This window comes from Nelumbo lutea, chromosome 5 (assembly GCF_056320005.1).
Source record: "Nelumbo lutea isolate HS-2025 chromosome 5, American lotus-T2T, whole genome shotgun sequence".
Taxonomy (NCBI): Eukaryota; Viridiplantae; Streptophyta; class Magnoliopsida; order Proteales; family Nelumbonaceae; genus Nelumbo; species Nelumbo lutea.
The window spans coordinates 38,031,488-38,053,651 of NC_142688.1; the positions used below are offsets into that span (position 1 = coordinate 38,031,488).

A 22,164-nucleotide genomic window follows, 5' to 3' on the forward strand; every position below is an offset into this window, starting at 1 on the left:
ATTGTGTTCCTGCAATGAATTTAAAATGTGGCTTGCACTATCCAAATCTTCACACTTCCCATACATGTTAACAATAGAACTTCCACCATTCCATGCACCATTTCAAAATACACTCCACTAAAAATTATCCGGGATTGGATTTGTTTGCCAAAATAAGAGCTGCCAAATTGAGACAAGCACTCTGAACCCTTAAACGCCAGAGCAACTTCAGGATGGCCATAACACACATATCCATGAATCAGACAATTCCAAGCAAGCCAATTTTCCAGAGGCATTTCATTAACAATCTTCTGGCAACCTCAAGCTCCCCTAATTTCGAGAATGTGACATGACTGCATTCCATAAGAATACGTTCATGTGCTGCATAGAAATACAAAACTATAGGGAACTTTCCTTGTTTCCGGATTTCTAGTTAGCTTCAATCATGATTTCCCACAAGAAAGGGTTTCTGTCAGACACCTCTTCCACTCATCAACTAAATGCCGTGCCTCGTTGGAGGTGCCACGAATTATATACATCAGTTACAGGCAAAATGCCCAATGAACAGAGCGGAATCTTTTAAGGTCTCTCATACAAACGGAGATGCATCATTGGGTTTCCTCTGGTTCCCTGACAGTCATCCTAGTAGACTAGTAGTTGGTATTTTCTCAGTATATGGGGTTTATATATATGCAATTACTTGGAAACCCTTCAATACCTCCCTCCACCCAAACAAGGAGAATACAAAGCCCATGCATGTAGAGGGGTGCTACGCATACATCACCAATTCACCACCACCAAGTGGAATCTGTTGACAGGGGTCCACCCTACATTATTCAACCTTGGCGGTGGTGATGGAAGCAACCAGCTTCATGGTATTAATCGAGATTCCGGAAGAGAAGCGACACTCAAACACCCCATGGTAGAAATTTTCTTTACAATGCGCTGAAAAAAAAAAACTTTATCAGAAAAAGACGGACTACTTTTTCATTTTTTTCCTCAAAAAAGGAAATATGTAGCAAGACTTCAAAGAACCATCTCTGCAGAGAGAGAGAGAGAGAGAGAGAGAGAGAAGGTCCATTACTCAGGAAAGACAATGGACTCAGAGGTGAAGAAAGGATGCTCTTTCCCTACTGCTTCACAATGGAAGAAAACCATCTGGGCAAGCATAAGGTTGCTACTTCTTGGGTTGCTCGTTCTGTGGATAATAACTCCTACCAGTATATACAATCGGGTGTGGTTCCCCAACATCAGGGCAAAGACTAATTCAACATATTTTGGAAGGCAAGGTTCGAAAATCAAACATTCTTGTATTCCTCTTCGCTTATTCATTCATGGGATCCTGGCCTCAGTTTTGGTTAGCTTGCTTATTAAATTTTTAATCATGATTTTACAGGGACATTAATTTTAATCTACACAGTCCCAGTCCTCTTACTTGCCGTTTTGGGCTGCGTTTATCTTCACTTAGAAAAGAAATATGGTGATAATTCCATTGGAAGGTATTAGTTCTCTGTGTTTTCTTTTCTTCTTTGATCCTTTTCTGGGTTATAGTATGCTAGAATTGAAAGTTTTCTTCCCTGGTTTTCTCTCAACACAGCAATGGCCAAACCAAGTTAATTCGTTTGGCCTTCTTACGGGCGAGGCCGATGCTTGTCGACGGCCCACTGGGGATTGTTACATGGACGGAGCTAGCCTTCTTCACCATGTTTATTGCTCTGCTGGTCTGGTCTTATGCCGTCTACTTGCAAGTCGGCCTTGACTACATCACTTCAGAGATTGCCGAGGCCAAAGGAGAGCAACTGTATGAATACATATATATATATATATCCAATTTATCCACTAATTATTTCTTGTATCATACTAAGAACTGATATTAATCAAGGTTGTGGCCTTGTGGGTTGGTGGATTTGCCAGGTGGCAAGCTCAGTTGGACTGTGCAGCTGTTAGACTAGGCGTGGTTGGGAACGTATGTCTTGCCTTTCTCTTCTTCCCTGTGACTCGAGGCTCGTCGGTATTGCCGCTGTTGGGCCTCACTTGGGAGGCGAGCATCAAGTATCATACTTGGGTTGGGCATGCTGCCATGATTCTGCTCACTGCTCATGGGCTATGTTACTTCGTCTATTGGGCTGCAACTCATCAGATTTCCCAGGTAATCAAATATTTAGATTTTAAGGTGTTATTATTATTATTATTATTATTCTAAGGAAGGTTTTATTTGTAATGAATAAGGTGTAATCAAGCCGAGTTAAGTTTTGGGTGATTCAAGCTCGAAATTTGACTTGAACTCAATCAAGTTCTGAATTTCATAGTCGAATTCGACTCGGTTTAAGCCAATTATAAATAAATTGCTATTAAAATTATAAATAAATTAATAATTAAAATATTTTAAACGAAATATATTAAAAAACTTGATTATAAATTTATATTATAAATAAAAATATATTAAAAAATAATACTTTATTAATAACTTGAATTAGGCTCATGAACTATTCAAACAGAATATTTCGAAGCTCAAACTCGTCTCGACTGATTATTCGACTCAAGTCAAGTTCGATTCAAACTCAATAATCTTCGAAACGATTTAAGTCTGACCAACTCACGAGTTAACTCGACTCGCTTACACAGAGAAATAGAGAATGGACTTGTGGTTGAGAATGGCAATTCAATGAACCGGGTCAAAACTACCAACCTGAACAACCAAACTATTTATCGGGTCAAAAAGAGCCACCGCTCATTTTGTAGTATGTGGACCGAAGCCTTTTGTAACAGGAATCTTTTTTCAAATTATAGATTTTGATAAGTGGGCCCTAGTAGAAACATAGCCTCAAATAGTCCATCCTCTTTTTCCAACTGAAAGTGTTGCAAAATTATTTATTCAATAAATGTTTATTGATGGTGCCATTCCATCAGCAAATGCTCGAAATTTGTAAAAATAAATTTTGGTTTTTGTGTGCCTTTTCTATTTTAGAAAACTTCATTTTGGAGTTTCTTGAAATGGATAGACGTTTATTGGCATTTTGTTGATGTGGTGCCTAATGGCGCCTATATGTCACAAATGCCCTCATTAAATGTTTCTCGGTTTTACAGTCATACAAGTACAAAATGTTTACTGGATAAACGTAAACGGAACCAAACACCCTGTTTGTCTTGCCTCCATAAAAATCTCTAAGACAAGACACCTCAAGTCTCATTTCTACAAAAAAAAAGTCTTCATTCACTGCACGTACCACTCTACCAGTGGTATGTGTCATTGGACTGTTTGATAACGACTGAAATGGCTGAACTGAATGACTTATTGCTTTGTCTTTCAGTATATATATCATTAAGCATAGGTTTTAAGCTCCTTAGGAATAAAGGCTGAATGGCACGTTGGGTTGATTACTATATTCAGTCACTGAACTCCTTAGGGAGGGAGTTCAGAATGGTCAAACATTTGTCTACACAATAATTCTCTCGAATCCAAAATATATAAGAAATTAAAGATTATTTTGAAATCCCTCTTAGTTTTTAAGGTTAAACCAGAGGTAAATTGCTTTGGATGTAAATTTTACTAAAACAATACATGATACCTTAATAAATATTTTTCATTGATAATAACTGTGTACAACATAATCCAAGGAATAATACTATTAATTCAAAAAAAATCCCGATAATTAAGTTCTTTTTGCATGTTTCACCAAGTCCTGAATTGTCATTATCAATTTATGAATTAGATATGCAACTCTAGTTGGTATTCTAGATACAGATAGACTGATAGAACATTTCATTTTTTTTCTTATTCATAAAAACAAGATTAAATTACAAAATTAAATATTGTTATAAGAGTTTGTCAAATTTGGGTTTTATATAAAAGATTTCTCAACCCTCCTTGATATGGCTGAACTTCAACATTGTTTTAGTTTACCTCAATCTAGATAGGTCAAGGCCATGCAAAACACCTTTCAGCTTTTGAATGAGATTCTATCCCACAAATATAATTGAAATGGGTAACTATTTATTCTCCTTAGGCTAACTATATCTTTCCTAGGTTTGCTTAGTCTTTCAGAAGAAAAAATGGCAAGGACTTACGACTACTTTGGTAACTGAAGACTTACGACTATTTTTGTGGAGTGTAGGTGATCAAATGGGCTAAAGCCGGTATATCAAATATGGCAGGGGAACTCTCTTTGTTATCTGGACTAGCCATGTGGATGACGAGCTTCCCTTGTATAAGGAGAAAGAAGTTTGAGTTATTTTTCTACACCCATCAGCTCTATTTCCTCTTCCTCGTCTTCTTTGTTTTACATGTGGGAAGTGTCTATTCCTATGTCATGCTTCCAGGGTTGTACCTCTTTTTGGTTGATCGATACTTGCGCTTCTTACAGTCAAGACAACATGTTAAGTTGGTTTGTGCCCGTCTTTTGCCATGTGAAACTATTGAGTTGAACTTCTCAAAGCGCCCAGGTAAGGCTACCATCATGGAATGTAATGCAATTTCATCTCCTATACATTTTCAGATCATGATCAATGGTCCCACATTGGATTTCTTGATCATAGGATTGACTTATGCTCCCACTAGCATTGTATTCCTCAATGTTCCAAGCATCTCAAAGCTTCAGTGGCACCCTTTCACGATAAGCTCTAGCAGCAATATGGATCCAGCAAAGTTAAGCATTATTATTGGAAGTGAAGGAAGTTGGTCCCAAAGGCTTTATCAGATGCTGTCATCACCATCTCCTGTGGACCATCTTGAAGTTTCTATAGAAGGACCCTATGGACCTGCTTCAACTCATTTTCTAAGGTTTGTATAATTATTTATGAAACGAAAAAGAAAAAGGATACAAATAAAGTGACAAATCATGGCTTCAATCCTTCCGCAAATTTCAAGCTAATTGGCATTAGGGAACATTGATGCAGGCACGATACCATTGTCATGGTGAGTGGAGGCAGTGGTATTACTCCTTTCATCTCTATAATTCAGGAGATCCTGTCTAGGAGCATTACGTCAAGAGAAAAGTCTCCAAGAATTATTCTTATTGCTGCCTTCAAAAGATCTGCAGATCTTACTATGCTAGAACTCCTCCTCCCCGTTCAGGGCATTTCCCCTAGCTTCTCCTATATGCAATTACAAATTAATGCCTTTGTTACAAAAGAAAAAGAACCTGCAACCAAAAACCAGAAGCTCCTTGAAACAATCTGGTTCAAGCCCCACAAAGAAGATGCACCTTTATATCCCATCCTAGGCCAAAACAATTGGCTCTGGCTTGGAATTATTATCTCTACTTCTTTTGTCATTTTCCTTATCCTTTTGGGCATTCTCATGCATTACTATATATATCCTATTGACCATAACACTGAAAAGATATACTCACACCCCTTAAGAGCACTTCTGAATACATTGTTCTTGTGTATCTGCATAGCCATGACAGCTAGTGCAGTTGTTCTTTGGAATAAGAAGCAAAATGCCATGGAAGCAAAGGAAATTCAAAATAATGATGCATCAATGCCAATGGAATCTCTAGGTCCAGCTTCCCATAATGTGGCTGATTGTGAATTGGAAACCCTTCCTCGCCAGTCTCTTCTCCAAGCTACCAAAGTGTACTATGGTGAAAGACCTAATCTGAAGAGTAAGCCTACTTAATCCTTTTCTTTCCATGATATGCATATATATAGTTGATAAAGTTGGGACTAAAATGGATCCATGTATTCTCTTCTTGCAGAGATGCTATCTGAGTGTGAAGGTTTGAGTATTGGAGTTCTTGTTTGTGGCCCGAAGAAGATGCGACATGATGTTGCAAAAATTTGCTCATCTAATCCTGTGGGAAAACTGCATTTTGAATCTATTAGTTTTAATTGGTGATACATGCCTCAAAACTCACAACAGTAACAAGAGAAAACCATCAGATCTACTTAGACATTGTTACAGAGTATAAATTAAAGTTAAAATAATTGGAATGAAGTTTTCTGCAGCATTTGATTTGGAAAATTCCAATCATGAGACAGTAATTTGATAAAACTAGGGTAAGAATTTTCTATAATGCTTGATATATAAAAGTGTCCATTGTGTATTATATCAAGCCTAAGGAAGCAACATGTGTCTTAATGAGGATGTTTTTGTAAAACATGGTTTCGTGGTCATAGCAATAGTAGGGCAATTCAATTTAGATGTCATATATTTAAGGCTCAAGTCTCATAGAAGTTATTTCAAGTCATTTATTCAATTCAAATCTGGATATTAACAAATCAAATTTGGGTCCAGGTATGTTCAATTCATTCTGGTCTATCAGCAACCCCAATTATTAGAATTTTCCCTCAGTATTCAGGATGTTCACAAGAGCGATTGCAGTTAAGCAATGGAAAATTATTAGAATTTTAAATAGAGCTCTCTAACTCAGCTCGATCATGATTAAACTTCTAGATGCTGGAGTCACCACTAGGGTTTAGGGAACATGGATGTTCCAAGAAAGCCCTCGTGGTTTAATAACAGGTTTCCAAAGTCAAAGTCTAATAACAGACTTTGAGGGTCAAAGTCTATCTTACTAAAAGATTTTATCAAGACAGAGGTCACCAAGAATCTGAATTAAGGCAGATGCTTACTGTTTCAATAGGTATCTTGTATTCCATTGAACTGATAAACAAGGTTAAAACTTTACCTAAATTTGTAAGCCACTCTTACACAGGCAATTTGGGTGGGCCTTGGTGCAATGGTTGGGCTGCTCCATTGCAACCTGGGTGACCAGGATTCAAATCTTGGAAACAGCCTCTCTGTATGTGCAGGGGTAAGGCTATGTACATCTATCCCTCCCTAGACCCCGCATTGGTGGGAGACTCATGCACTGGACTGCCTTTTTTTTACTCTCAAATGATAAGGAAGAAATGTTAAGATGAGAGCATAAGAAAAAACCTCAACCCTTCCAACCCAATGTTCTTATTTTCCTATTATCTTCTTCATTGCATCCAAGGCTCAAAATGGGCCATTACAAGTCAATCTTTCCAACTGGACAGCAATGATATATAGATCTGATACCTTAAAGGGGTTTCACTGTTTCATTGATACTTTGTATAATAGTAAAATCTTAGGTTGGCAAGGATGAGAATGCAGTTTGACTCTGAGGACAGCCACTTTGTGTGCCAAATGCCTAAGGTTAGAACAGTACCCACTCTACCCCTCACAAGACCCCAAATAGCTGGGACCAACAATGGATTATGGTCTTTTTTAAACCAATACACATTATGCAGACTATACAAACAACAATAGAAACCAATATGCACCAATGCTCTGCAGTATTTTATAAACTCAATATGGACAAGGACAACAAAACTTGATTCAAATCACCCTCTTTTGGTATAAACATTTGTGGGAAGCTCTCTAAAGGCCAGGTGACTAGATCTTCTATTTTTTTCTCAACAAAAAGCATAAAAATTAAGGTGTTAACAGAGATTATAAAAGAAATAAAAAGGAAGGGGAGACAAAAAGAAATAAAAAATGAACAATACCTGGTCATTGTTGTTCTTACCATTATTGCCAGCACCAATGCCATCCAAGTCGCCGCCTCCTCTTCTTCTCATTTTTCAGTCAAGGAATAATTTTCTTTTTCTTCTTTTCTGAAGGTTTATTTTTAGTGTGGCACATAACACACATACACGTATAATACAATTTGATAGAAAACATTTCTTGATAGCCCAGTAGTTAAAGGCTGATTTGATTTGTATTTGTTGTATACACATGTATACACATGTATACACATGCATACAACATGTGCTATCATATGTTGATTGTTATGTATTACTTTTAATATAAACTATGAAAGTATGTGTTTATTATGTTTTTATGCCACATATATATCCATATGAGCCTAAAGTTAGTATTATTTATGTGATTCTAAGAGTCTTTTGAGTTTCCCTAACATATTTGTCTATATATAGTTTTTTCCACGTTCTCTGTGTGTATCCAAAGCATATCTGGATACATCTCTTAAAATTGTGTTTCTTGATACTCCATGGGATACTGGTACTTTGAACCCTGATTGCAACACTTTTGGTCAAGTTCCTATAATACAGAACTAGGAGACATCCACTGTGTGACGATGGCAAAACTGTTTTCAAAATATGGGAGCTCAGATCATAAAAAAGAGAAGATAGTAGGAAATGTAATAATATGAACACAATAAATGGTTCTTAAATGGCTCAGAAAGATAGTCCTAGATTAGCACTTTTCTATAGGGAAAAAAAAAATCATCCCCATATTAAGCAAAGCTATAATAAGATCACACATCTGAGATACTCACAAAGCAGACATTTTAGAGGCTTTTAATGCTCCCTTCATTTCTAAATTACCGTCATGGAGAATTTTTTCACACATCAATCGCCATAAATAAATCCTCAAAATTTCCTCTTTCTTGGCTTTTTACAGTAAACTTTAACTTTAATCAAAGAAGTATTTCAGGATTAAACAATTTATTAATACATAGAAAGGACCATAGTACATTTTCCTCTCTAGGTCCAAGCTAATAACAATGCCACTCCAAAAGAACAAGTATTTCCCTTCCAAGTTGTTCCAATCTGGGAGAAGGATATACTCACTCCTCTTCATGCCCAGTTTTATCATTGCTAAGAATATTGAACCCCATGATGAAATAAAATAAAATGTTCCAATGGACCCATTCTCTTGACAGGATTTCTCTTCATTAGGGTATACAGTCTCAGTTTGCTGGTCTCAGATTAATTTTCAAGTTATCATCAATTCCATAAAGCAGGTTTTCCGCCTTCAACAATCTGAACAATCTAAGCTGTCCATTCAATAACCAATACAGACATTGCAAGGACAGTTTATTGGGAAAAGAGTTGGACTAGTCAGCAGCATATACAAGAGATCTTGACATCCAATGCCTTAATTGGATGGCATTATTGATTTTTCAGTCCCTATCTAGAACCAAGAACCTGGCTGTCTGTCCATGCATACTTTTCTGAACACTGAATCCAGATCCCAATTCTATCTTCTTGCAGTCTTGCATAGAAGAAAATCCCATCAGAATCAGTGTTATCATAGACATAAGTGCTTACTAAGTTTGTTTTGCATCTGCACCTTAATCATCACAATGTAACCAAACTAGGCCTAGATAGAACCTCAAACCTATATGGAGTTATAGGGTTCAATTCATTAAGATGTTTTTCAGCCCATTCTCCCAACCTCAAATGCTTGTGTTCTCTACAAGCATCAAAAACTTTGATCAACATTTGTTCTGTTGGCTCAAATGGCATACTCTGAACGAAATTCTCAAGATCATCTATATACCCATACCTACCGAATAGCTCAATCATGCACTCATAATGTTCTAAGCGAGGTATGATGCAATATTTGTTGCTCATTGAATTGAAATACTGCTTCCCCAAGTCCACATACCCCTCGCCAATACAAGCAAGCAAAACCCCTTGAAAGGTGACATGGTCTGCTCTAACTCCCTCCTCCATTGAGTGAAACAAGTCAAGAGCCTCCCCACCCCTGCCATTGTGAGCGCAACCCAAAATCATGGAGTTCCAGAGGATCAGATCTCTTGGGGCTTCCTCTTTAAATACTTTGACTGCATACTCATGACAACGGCATTTGGAGTACATATCAACCAATGCTCCTCTAACAACAATGTCTATCTCGCAACCTTTTCTAATCATGTACCCATGGATTTGTTTTCCTTGGTCAGGTGCAAAGATGTTGGCACAAGCTGCCAAGAGGGTTCCAAATGTGAACTTGTTTGGTGTGGTCTCCCATTGCATATCCCAGAACATTCTCATAGCTTCTTCACTCAGCTCATGTTGAACATAACTAGTGAGCAAAGCATTCCATGAAACTCTATCACGCAAATGACACATCTCTGAGAACCAAATCCTGGAACTATCCAAGTGCTTACACTTACCATACATATCAAGAAGGGCATTGCCCACAAGAAGATTAGAGAAGAATCCATGTCTGTAAACAAAACCATGTACTTGTTTCCCTAATTCAACATCTGACAGTCCTGCACAAATGTTGAGGATCAAACTGAGGGTTACATGGTCAATGTCTTTGGTCATTCTGTGCATCCAGAGAACAAAATCCAGTGCTTCCTCCCACAGTAGATGCCTCACATACCCTGCCAACATTGCATTCCATGAGACCACAGTCCTTTCAGGCATCTCATTGAAGAGTGCCCGTGCCTGTCCAGTTTTTCCATCCATTGCATACCCCGACACAAGTGAAGTCCAAGAAATTATGTTTTTTGATTCTGGCTGATCAAAATGTCGTTGAGCATCCTCCAAAACCCCACATTTTACATACATATCAATGAGTGAGTTTGTAACTACTTCGTCTGCTTCGAAACCAATCTTAACTGCAACACCATGGATCTGGTGCCCCTCCTTAAGTGCAGAAATACTAGAACAAGCAATAAGAGCATTGGAGAAAGTAAAATTTAAATGCATTACATTTGAGCCAATCATCTTGAAAAACATAACTACTGCCTCCTTTCCATCACCCATCTCAAGATACCTTCTGACAATCACATTCCAAGAAACAGAATTTGGGTTGGGTATCTCATCAAACATTTTACGAGCTTCACTAATAACCTGGCATTTCCCATACACATCAACAATAGAACTCGCTAAAATAACATTCGAACAAAGCCCATATTTTATGACAAGCCCGTGCACTTGCCTCGTAAGAAATAGAGCTAAAACCGCAGCACATGATCCAAGAACACTAGCAAAAGTAATCTCATTAGCTAAAACTCCAGACTTATTCATACATTTGAACAATGACAGCGCCTTCTCAGCATACCCACCTTGTGAGTATGCAGTGATCATAGCATTCCAGGAGCCACCATCTCTTCGAGGCATTTCTTCGAACAGTTCCCTGGCATCCTCCAAACAGCCGCATTTACCATAAGTCTCAATTGCGCGGTTGAGAAGAAAAATTGGTGGGGTGGAGTAAAACGTGACGAGATGGGACTCAACCTTCCGGGCTTCGACAATGGCAAGCTTGGACGAGCAGATTTGGAACAGACGGGCGTAAATGAAAGGAGGGACCGGTGTTGGAGAAGAAAAGAGGACTGAGACAGCTTCTTTGAGGCGGTGCGATTTGAGGTAACGAAGAATTGTGTTGGTTATGGATTTTGCGTTGGCGGGGAGAGGTTTGGGCCTCTGGGTAGTTGTGCTATTCTGAAGAAGACGGTTTAGTAGAGAGACCGCATTCACACCCATGTATTAGAAGGCGCATGAGACGAGAGTATGAAGCACATGAGTACTTCAAAGAGTCTCAGAATTTTGAAATCCTAAGTTGAACATTCAAGCCAACACAACAAGATGAAAGGAGCAACAAACTGGGGTTTTATGATGCTTTGTTTTTGGTTGAACAATGCCCAGGCCAGAGGCCAGCTTGGTTGAACTGTGTCAAACAACGTATCCTCGTTCATGTGACCTGCTTCTCATCTGCGATGGTGGGACTGTTAAGTACACCTGTTCATGGCCGGGTCAGGTTCTGGCTGGGCCTTGCCTATGTATCAATAGAAAACATTCAACTCTGAGCCCAAGCCTGACCAAAAATTTAGAAACAGAATATTTTATTCAATATGTTGATGGTGATGTTTGACTGTATTTTTATACATCAAGTATGATTTGTAATTTATGTTATTTTTTTCAAATTTTATGATTTTCTATTTTTTATAATTTTTTTATGTATTTCTTTATTTTTTATAATTTATATTATTTTCTTCATTTTATATGTTTTTTCATAATTATTTTGCAATAACATACATATAATGAGAAAAATAGAAAGTTGAGGGTAAAGTTGAAAAGTAAAATTAGAGTATTTTGACCAAACCAATTGTACCATTCTCATTTTTCAGCATGATGTATAAGTTTCTATGGTTTTCTACATTTTTTGTAAATTTTCAATGTATTTTTTTGTTTTTTGTAATTTATATTATTTTCATCATTTTATGTTTTTCATAATTATTTTGTAGTGATAATATATATAATGGAAAAAATAGAAATTTGAGGATAAAGTTGGAAAGTAAAATCAAGGTGTTTTGACCAAACCAATTGCAACATTCTCATTTTTTAGTATATAAGAAAAAAGTGTTTTATTTATATTAAAAACCCTTAAAACTCAAAAATAATAAAAGATCCCATTATTACTTGAAACAAGAGAAGAGAAACAAGCAAATAATACACACACACACACACACAAGTTAGGCCCGGGCTTGTGTTGAGCTTTTTTGAGAAAACTCAAGCCTAATCCAAAAAAAAGTCGGGCTCGGTGTTTTAGGTCCACCTATGAACCTAAAATAATGTCCAAGCCTGACTTAGATGGGTCGGGCTGGGCCGGCCCATTGGGCTACCCGACCAATGAACAGGTTACTATTAAGCCACACTAAAACGTTAAATTGAATATTTTGGTTTTCATGATATTTCAATTTATTTATGCATATTTTTAATGGAAATTTTGGAATTTTAAATTTTTCAAAATATACTACAATTTCAGTAGAGAAATTAAGTTTTATTAACATGGTATTTCATCCATCAAAAGAAGGGGTAAATTACAAAGGCCCCCTTGTACCATGGAGTCAGTAGCAAATACTCCCATGTACTTTTTTGGGTGAGAAAGTCCCCCTAAACTTTGGTCGTGAGACAAAAGATCCCCTCCCCATTAACTTGGCTAGCGGAAGGTGTTATTTTTTTTTTTAAATGATGATGGGCATCCCACCCCATATTGACTATTTCTAATTATTTTGAGATTTTACCTAAACCCTCATGAAATCTAGTCCAAAACCCTCCTAAAATTCATTCCAACTCTGTTCAAGAACCGATCTCTACTGGATTTCAAGCCAATATCACACTAGAACAGAGAAGAACTAAGCATAATATCAAACCGTTGTTGGAGAAGAGTAACTGTGTTGTCGTTGTTGGAGAAGAAGACTTATTTTTGTTGTCATTGGGGAAGAAGTGTTATTTTTGTCGTTTATGAATTTTCCAAGCCCGTTGTATACCTCGATTTGTTCATGTTTGTTATATACCTCGATGTTTGCATGGATAGTGTTTTTTGTACCTATGGATGTTCTCTATTGGTATAATATTGCCTGAAGTGGGTGTTTTATCTTAGAATAATATTGTTGAGGTCTATGTTTAGATCTTGTACAGTTATTAACTATGTTTGATTTCTATTAACACTTATTTATTGAATTTGATTTTGGTATTAGCACTTATTCACTATGTTTAAGTGAATAAACATAGTGATGACATGCAAAAGTAGGGAAGGGGGAAAATACACATGCAAAAGTAGGATTTCTAGGCCATAGTGATGACCATGTCTCCCCCGGTCTGCCTTGGCTTAGCTCCTGATTTCATTATGTTTGATCTCCGTAAAATAGTGTTTAGGTTAACGCCTCTTTAATGTGTTTTATCTCAATTATCTGTATAGAGGGATACATGTTAGTATATGTTTGTTAGATTTGATTTGATTTTTTCACCACATGTTTATTGTTATCTTTGGGTATTTATTAGTTCTTTAGTGTTAGATATGTAGTATATTAATGTTAGAAAAACCATTTGTTTTGGGGTTTAACATTTGTTTACTCTTAGCTTGTAGTATTTAACAGTTATTTATTATTAGACTGCAAGCATATTAATGTTAGGTCAAGGATTGGAACTTGAAGTCAATGGTGGTGGATCCTAACATATACCTAAATGAACTTATATTTCCAATTTGTTACGCACTTTGTCTCCTTGTCTATGTCAGCATGAGAGGGGGCTACAAAATAATAAGAAAAAAAGATGGTTGTTTTGCAAATTGTCAATTTTACAAGGGGTTAATTAAAAAAATTGGGGAAACCAATACATGGGGTCGGGGGAGTGTTTCAACCCCTAATATTTATAAAGTGCAGATTTAGTAAAAAATGAATTTGAAAACTATTTAACATAGTTTTCTAGTTGAATGATGAAGGAGGATTTTGCATATATGTGCTAATTTATCTCTTGGTTTATTGAAGTGCGAATCAACATGAAATTTGGTATGATTTTAGCACTAATGCTTGTGTATGCTTCTTTTTTTCTTTTTTCTTTTTTCTTTTTTGCCTAGATGTGAAGTAATATGTACAGTATCAACATACATCATGGTGGTTACAAAGTCCATGAAAATATAGACACATTCATATATACGTGAAGGGTGTAAGAGGGTTAATGTAGGGTTGCCACAAGAAACATTGTCACAATCTGGTTCATCTGGCATTGACCCACCACCATCAAGTTTAATTGATCATGTGGATGAACTTGATTTTGGGGCTGATGTTGATTTTGAATTTGAGCATGGGTCTGAAGCAAATTATGGGTTTGATAAAGAGGGTAATCTTCATTATGAGTTGGAATATGAGGTGGACGAAGAATTGAAAGTTGACTATGATGATGATGAGTGTTTTGAGGATGAGGTTGAGGGTGATGATGTCAATGGGGATGAAGTTCCTATTGACAATGTTGATGTTATTGTTAGATCAAAACATATTGTCTGATTATGAGCACCTAGAGGAGTTGGAAAGTTTATATGGTCCTGATGAGGAAGGAGGACTTCGATTTAAGGCTTTTGTTGATAGGTAAATGGAGAATCCACAGTTGGTTGTGGGCATGACATTTGGTGGGTTTGATTTCAAGTACATTAAGAATGAGGGTGCTAGAGTGACGACAATTTACATGAAAGAAAAGTGAGTGGCGCGTGCATGTATCCTAGTTGCCAAGTAAGGAAGCCTTTCAAATAAAGCCATTTAGGAGAACACATACCTGTGGACGTGTGTATGAAAACACAAAGGTAAAGTCTGCATGATTAGTAGATAAATACAAGGATTTAGAGATGATCCAAAGTGGAAGAGTAGTACACTACAAAATGAGACATTACAACAGTTTAGGCTTATTATCACTACAAAGAGGCAGGTAGTTGTTAATATTGAGTTTGAAGGGATACACGTTGAATAGTATAGTAAGCTATGGGATTATTGTGAATCCATTTTAAAAATAAATCGTAGAACTGTGATGAAGATCGGGTTCCATGAGGAATTGTATAGGTTAAGAATGTACATGGGAGTTTCAAATATTGTTTGTTTGGCAACAATAAAGAATCGGTTTACAGATTGTTATTGCCCTATCATTAGGCTTGATGGGTGCTATCTAAAAGAACTTCATTTTGGGCATATTCTATATGATGTTAGATTGGATAAGAATAATGGAATATTCTCAATAGCATTTGCAATTGTAGAGGCTGAGGTGAAGGATCCTTAGACTTGGTTTTTGACATTATTAAATGAATGCATTAGAAGTCGAGAGTAGGGGTGATCATGGGCTGGGCCCGAGCCGAGCTTTGCACTTATGATAAGGGCTATAGCTTAGGCCTGGGCCTGGCCCAGGGTTTTGGGCTTGAAATATAAGCCCTAGCCTAATCCTAGTGTTAGGAAGAAATTGGAAAATGCACATACACAAGCTATAAATTGCTTCTCAGTATATGTTAGGAATGAAAATTTTGAGGTTGAGCATTTCAAAAGAAGAGTGGTGATGAACTTATAGTTTAGAACATGTAGTCGTAGGGCTTCGGCACTAATAGGGATGCCTTGTTGCCATGCAATTTCATGCACTCATGTCACAAGGCATAATTTATGACTATGTGGATCCATTCTATACTAATGAAAGGAGCCTCAAGGCATATAATCATTATGTTTTACTAGTGCCCAATGAATCCTAGTGGCCAATGATAGAGGATATTCCAATCAAACCACCACCATTTATTAAATAACATGGTAGGCCAAAGAAAGCTTGGAGGAAGGGCCAAATGAGGTAAGTTCTACGATCCATGTGTCTAGAAGGTTCATGAAGATGAAATGTACAAGTTGTAGTGTTGAAGGGCACAACGAAAGAAGGTGCTCAAAGGCCATTATCTAAGGTAATTCATGACATTTATAGTTCTTTTCATGATTTGATAAATATCCTACATTGATAACATTGTTGTTTTATGTACAAGAGGGACAATTAAGCATGAGAATGCAAGCTAGAGGTGGGGATTGCACATTGTTATTATAATCCTAATTAAGTTACGCTAATCTCCAAGTGTCTCATCGTAAGGGTAGTGTTATGGGCAAAGGTAGAGGTATGGGTAGAGGAATGACACAACATACTCTTTCACATGTTTTTTCTCAAGTAAATAGTTTTACAAGTAAATTTTGTTATGTAAGTGTATTTGGATGTTATAACTATCTAACCAAACATTGGGGCTTTTATTTTTTTATACAAGCTAGTCCATTAGTCAACATTCATTCTAGGGGCAAGGGCAGTGGTAGGGGTGGGTCCCTACCTTCACATAATTCTTGTAATCAGGTTTCTCCACAAGTACATGGTGTATTGCATATCTATTAATGTGTGATGATGAGATCGCTAAGTAAAATAGTGGAACTTGTTTTTTACAAGTTAATTAGTCTGCCACTACTCATACCAACGGGAGTCAGCTAACATTCATTCTAGGGGCAGGGGCAAGGTAGGGGCCCCTCACATAATTCTTTTAATTAGGTTTCTCCATAGGTACAAGATATATTACATATCTATTAATAATGATGAGATAACTAAATAAAATAGTGGAACTTGTTTTTTATAAGTTAATTAGTCTGTCATTACTCATGCCAACGGGAGTTAGTCAATCATTACTCATCCAAGGAGTTGTGTTATGGGTAGGGTTGGGTCATTAATACCACCATCCCCATTACAACCTACTCTTGCACAGGTACATGATAAGTAAATATCAAAACCAGTCTTGATTAAGGAACATCAATGTCTGCTCACATGGTTGTTTTGTATAGGGAAGTCAGTCAAGTATATCTATACATGCATGGATTGAGGGTAATGCTCCAATGACACCATCCCAATTAACATTCTATAATACTTGGGTATTTAACTTATTGACTTGTTCCCTTGCAACTGAGTTCCTTTTTTAGGAATCAATTATTTAAATTCTTGTGATATGTTCATTGCAATCAAATCAATAAGCCAAATGGATGCTCCATAGGGGTAGATGAATAATACCCCCATCATACCAAGTAGTAACTACATATCCCAAACCAATGACTAATGCATCCACAATGATCAAATGAATTACTTGAAAGCTCAATCAATAAGTTTTTATGGTCTGAACTACACATACATTCAACATATGATCCCAATGATAATTATGATAGGGAGAGGGAGAGAGAAGGTGAGAGATGGAGAGTAAGAGGAATATGATCCCAATGATTGTTGGTGATTTGCATCAAATTTATATTCTCATGTTGTTCATGTGTTTTTTCTTTATGAATTGTTTTAGCTTTATGCTTCCTAGGTCTGATAAGTATGGAAATGTGAAACTTCAGTTATATGCATATATGGATGGGGATGGGATTGTTGCACCCTTGATCCTTATCTCAAAATATTTTTTTCTAATACTAAGACAAAGAATAGGTATTGTTGAAAAATTTAGTTTTTTCTTATGTAATGTGATGAGTAGTAAAAATGAAAGTTTGGGAGGTTGGTCTCCTTGGGAACCTGATCACCTTGTGCCCAACTTCACTACAAAATTTATGTACGATGAAGAAGAAATTTAACATAAGAGAATAACATGTGTATCGACTAGGTAAAACCACTCAATATCAAATTGATTGTTGGAGATTTCAAATTTGAGAATTAGAGAAAGAAAAAAAAATAAATGAAATCAAATGACATACATTAATTATATGGTCAACATGAGAATGGTGAAATGATCTAGGTCATTGTAGTGAGGTTATAACTTGTTTAAAGGTTAGAAATAAAAAAAGATTGGTATTGTTATCTAAGGGGCTGGAGGGTTCTGAGGTTGTGGCATTGAATTTTGTGTGGGTGTTATCTTGTCACTTTGTTATATTGTTTTGTTTTTCTTTAATAAAATTTTTCTATCTAAATTATTACCAAAAAATTATTTTTTACAAAGTCCCATCTCAAGTTCCAAATTTAGCCCCATCATTTAGCAACCATATCCAAAACAAAATCCACATCCAAAGATCTCATCCTAGATGCCCCTTCCTACCATGAACCAAGAGATTCACTTTAGAACCACTTATTCATGAGATGACAAATAACAATTATAGGTTAGTGGCACAATGAGTCACACACCAATCAACCTCATGTCTTAAAATCCACAAATAGTAAACTTGGAACTCACTATAATGCTTAATGAGACATGGTCTCTGAGAATAGAGCACTATACTTTTTACCCTTTTCCATGGAGCCGGTCCAAGAAATAGATGAAAAGAAATGCCCTTCCAATACCTCCAATTGGAATGCAATAAGGTTTTAATTTAAATTGTGTTCCAATGGGCTTAATGAAGCTTGAAACTAGAGGCAATGGATTGTAACATATACTTCATCATAAGATGGAATTTTAATTCGGGTTATCCCCCCCAAACTAAATCATATGGTTATGGGTTCAGTGAAACTTGAAACTAAAGGCAATAAAAGTTCAATCTTCAATGGCCTTGGATGTATGTTAACGATTTAAGCTCATTTAACAAATGTTGGTTCACTAACTTCTATTTTTTTCAACTGGTGTACGGTACATCATATGGACATGGACATTAGTTGGGCAAGGGGTGAATCAAGGTCAAAGAAATGAACTTTTCATCTTTTTTTTGTTGATAGTGAAAAAGTTGGGAACAATGGACCAAGTTAGAAATTCTGTATATTTGTTCTTATTTTTGTGATTTTATAGATTTTTTATTGGATTAAAAGCTGGATCAAGTTGTGATCATTCAAGGTTATAGAATTTTTTATTCTTACATGCTTACTGTAACAAGGGTCAAGGTTGCGCATAACGAGGATGTGCCCATGCTTAATTTGTTATTTTTTGGATGTTGCACAATTGGAAATATGTTCATACAAATGCTTGTATAGGAAGGATCTTATATGTACATTGTTTTATTGTTTAGTACATTGACTATGCAGAGTATAGTGTAATATTTTATCGGATTAGAACGCTTATTTGCTATTGTGATGATGCTTAATTAATTCAAGTTGTAATACTCCCATTTTATATTTCTTATTTGCTTAGTGTACATTGATTAGATCTCAACATTCAAGTTGTGATGAAGTTTAATTTATCTTTCTTATTGGTTGATCTTAATAAAGATCAATTTGATGCAATTGATGTGGACAAAAAATGTTGTTATTAGTCTTGAAGAAATGAGACAACAGGCTATGTATCACATAACACGTATACTGAAATTAATTGAACAATGGGTTTTCATATTGAACAAAAAAACCAAAAAGATATCTCAATGGGTCATGGATTTTATAGTTTAACATTCAGTTAATTATACCATTAGCAAGTGAAATCATTAAAACAATAAGGCCCCATCACCCATATAAGGGGGAGGGAATTACTAAAAGTTAAAAAAGAGTAAACAAATCATCTCGATTTGCTAAGAACCAAGTTGAGTAACGCCCACTTTCCCTTGAAAAAACTCTCTCATTTGACTATGGAAATACTATTTTTCTCTTGGGGAGAGACATTTTAGCCTCCAATATTGTTAGCCTCCAATATTGAAACCAGAGAAGAACCCTTAATATTCAAAAGCAGAGTTTTAGTTTACTTATCTATTCAAAAGCATCAGTTTGAAGGGGGAACTAGAAGTCTCTCTCTCTCTCTCTCTCTCTCTCTCTCTCTCTCTCTCTCTCTCTCTGTCTCTAAGTTGAACCATCACCAACCAAATAAAGGTTTAATATACCAATCCAATCCATCACACCACCTACTAATATAATTATAAAACATAATAAAAGTATCTAACATCATAACCATAGAGTATAAGTTCTATCCATACACTTAATTAAAAGTATCTAACATCATAACCATACAGTCTAACCAAAGAGTATCAAGTCCTCTCCCCAAAATGTGAACATTAAAAAAGTCATAGTTCCATCATTCATTTTCCCATCACACCCTACTTTTTAAACATAAACAGTATAATGAAGCCAAAGAGAACTAGTAGTTTAAAGAGGCACATGATCCCTAGGCCTTCAAGTAACAGTTGATTTGCTTTCCAATGCTCTTACCCAACTGTCTAGCTTAGTTACAAACTTCTCAGCTTCCCTTTACATAGTATGCTTAAGAATCTTCATGGTACATATGTGAAGTGACTTCATCTGAGTGGTTAATTAGAATTACCCATTCAGAGAAATAACAGGGATTCAAATTTGGTTGTTTTCCTTGCATAGAATACACGTTAGGACAACTAGGAACCATTGTAATCATCCCAGCTATAAAGAAAGTAAAGTCATCATAACACTCACAACTTTGCAAGGATGGGTATAAAACAATTTTTGTGGGTTAGATGTTATCTTGGACACCCTGATGACATACTATTTGCCACAATAATAGACCTTTGTTTCAAACCTAAGGTTACTTGGTGACTAAAGGGTGAATGTTGAATGCTTACTATGAGTGTCAAAAAATGGCTTACTTGGGTTGAAATGGAGTTACCACCCATCAGTTAAGGACATGGAGGTGATGAGACCTCTGAGCAGTACATCAAAATCGTTTTTATCAAATAGTGACCCCAAAGCCTGAGGCACTGGCTAACCGGTCCGGGTAAAAGTCGGATGAAAGAGGGAAGGGGTTAGGAACCCCTCTCTCGAGTCCAATAGGTGGGGCCCACATGGTGTTCCAATCATGCACAAACATAAGAAAAAAACACATAATCCTAATCTACATATTCCTTTGCTACTAATCAACACATAATCCTATTTTTCATCCATCTCAGAAAGGGGGGAAACCCGACAGCTATTCAATCCAATTTTCATAACAAAACCAAATACCAAAACTAAGCACCCTTGATTAAAAGAACACAAACACATGTTGCATACATCTTAAGCATGGCAGTGATTACAAACACTAGATGATAAAGCTATAGAGAGTGGATAGAACAACAGAGAAGCATGTAATGAATTACTAATATTCAACACCTTTAAACTATTCTTTTTGAAAGAACTTTAGACTTATAAACAAAGTAAAACTAAAGAGAATGAATAAAATTAAATGGCAACCATTAACTAAACCAAGAAATTCATAAAAGCACTAATGACAAGGAAACCAAAAAAACAAACAGATTCAACTAAAACCTGCATAGCTATCACAACACGAAAAAAACAAAGAAGCAAATCCGGGCCAGTATCAAGAGTTACTGGAGCTGAATCAACCTAGTCTTTCTCCTCCCAGTTGCAGATATGGAAAAACTAATTGAGCACACAACAAAATGAATAAGGGGCAATCGCAAACGAAGCAAAAATGAGTGTTACCTGATGGAGATATAGCCTTAGAACAATGTAAGTAGGAGATTTCAGTTTGCCTTGGTTGCTGCTTATTCACCTTTGAACAGGGACTTTGGTGAGATGTGATCTGAGAAGTAATGGAAATTCGTTGGGCTTTTAGATGGAAATTTCCTCAACTGATTTAGAGAGAAGTGTTGGGTGTTCGTAGCTACAACTGGCTCTGGTATGACCCCGACTTGAATATGATAAAAAATAGGGGAGATTCTAGTTCTTCGGTCTTGAGTTGTCAGTCCTCGACTAGGATGGCTTGAGTTAGCTTAATTTGAGATGCTACACAGAGGAGATGCTTAGCTAGCAAAAGGGAGAAAGACAAGTGGATTTATTTGCTGCAATGGCAAGAGAGATACCTGGGTGTGGTCAGGAACGTTGCTGAGTGAGAGAGTGATACAGAGAAAAGAGAGACAAAGAAAGGTAATAAAAATGGAAGGAGAGAGAGAGAAAGATAACGAGGGGGAATGTGTGTGAGAAAGAAAATGATATGCTAAGATTAAGAGAATGGATCATCACCACTTTGAGTTACAACAGCAGTTGGAAAAGAACAAAGGTTGTAAAATGAAAAACAGAAGAAGAAAAAGAAGAAATGGAAGGGGAGGAAGAGAGGAAGAGAAAGAGAGAGGGAGAATCGAAGAAACAGAGTGGAATATCATGATTACTGCCGAATGTTGTAGCGACGACGGTGAGGCATCAGATCAACAAACATGGGAGGGGAAGGTGTTGGGATTGATGAATTAAAAAGGAAAATATAAGGGAGAGGGAGAGAGGATATAATGAAAGAGAGAGAAAAAGTAAGGAAATAATCGGACTTCACCATTCGTCGCC

At 36.5% G+C, this 22,164-nt stretch overlaps 2 protein-coding genes across 7 annotated transcripts; one reads left to right on the plus strand and one right to left on the minus strand.

The window, feature by feature from the left end:
* Nucleotides 1-400: 400 nt before the first annotated feature.
* Nucleotides 401-6,129, plus strand: LOC148851806 (putative ferric reduction oxidase 1). Its single transcript, XM_088947140.1, has 8 exons — nucleotides 401-1,268; nucleotides 1,376-1,478; nucleotides 1,577-1,780; nucleotides 1,894-2,128; nucleotides 4,095-4,422; nucleotides 4,516-4,759; nucleotides 4,876-5,585; nucleotides 5,679-6,129. The coding sequence occupies exons 1-8, from the start codon at nucleotides 1,076-1,078 to the stop codon at nucleotides 5,816-5,818; spliced, it is 2,157 nt and encodes a 718-aa protein (XP_088803266.1). The 5' UTR covers nucleotides 401-1,075; the 3' UTR covers nucleotides 5,819-6,129.
* LOC148851807 (Tetratricopeptide repeat (TPR)-like superfamily protein) lies at nucleotides 5,301-22,164 on the minus strand. 6 transcript variants are annotated; one of them, XR_016099740.1, is made up of 3 exons: nucleotides 21,313-22,144; nucleotides 14,758-14,792; nucleotides 5,301-5,785 (listed from the first exon to the last, which is right to left on the minus strand). XR_016099740.1 is itself a non-coding variant. In XM_088947141.1 (3 exons), the coding sequence occupies exon 3, from the start codon at nucleotides 11,188-11,190 to the stop codon at nucleotides 9,052-9,054; it is 2,139 nt and encodes a 712-aa protein (XP_088803267.1). In that variant the 5' UTR covers nucleotides 11,191-11,482; nucleotides 14,758-14,792; nucleotides 21,313-22,144; the 3' UTR covers nucleotides 8,399-9,051. The 6 variants fall into 6 exon arrangements, 4 of the variants coding, with proteins under 4 accessions (XP_088803267.1, XP_088803269.1, XP_088803268.1 ...); XM_088947141.1 differs by lacking the exon at nucleotides 5,301-5,785 and adding an exon at nucleotides 8,399-11,482; XM_088947143.1 differs by lacking the exon at nucleotides 5,301-5,785 and adding an exon at nucleotides 8,399-11,521.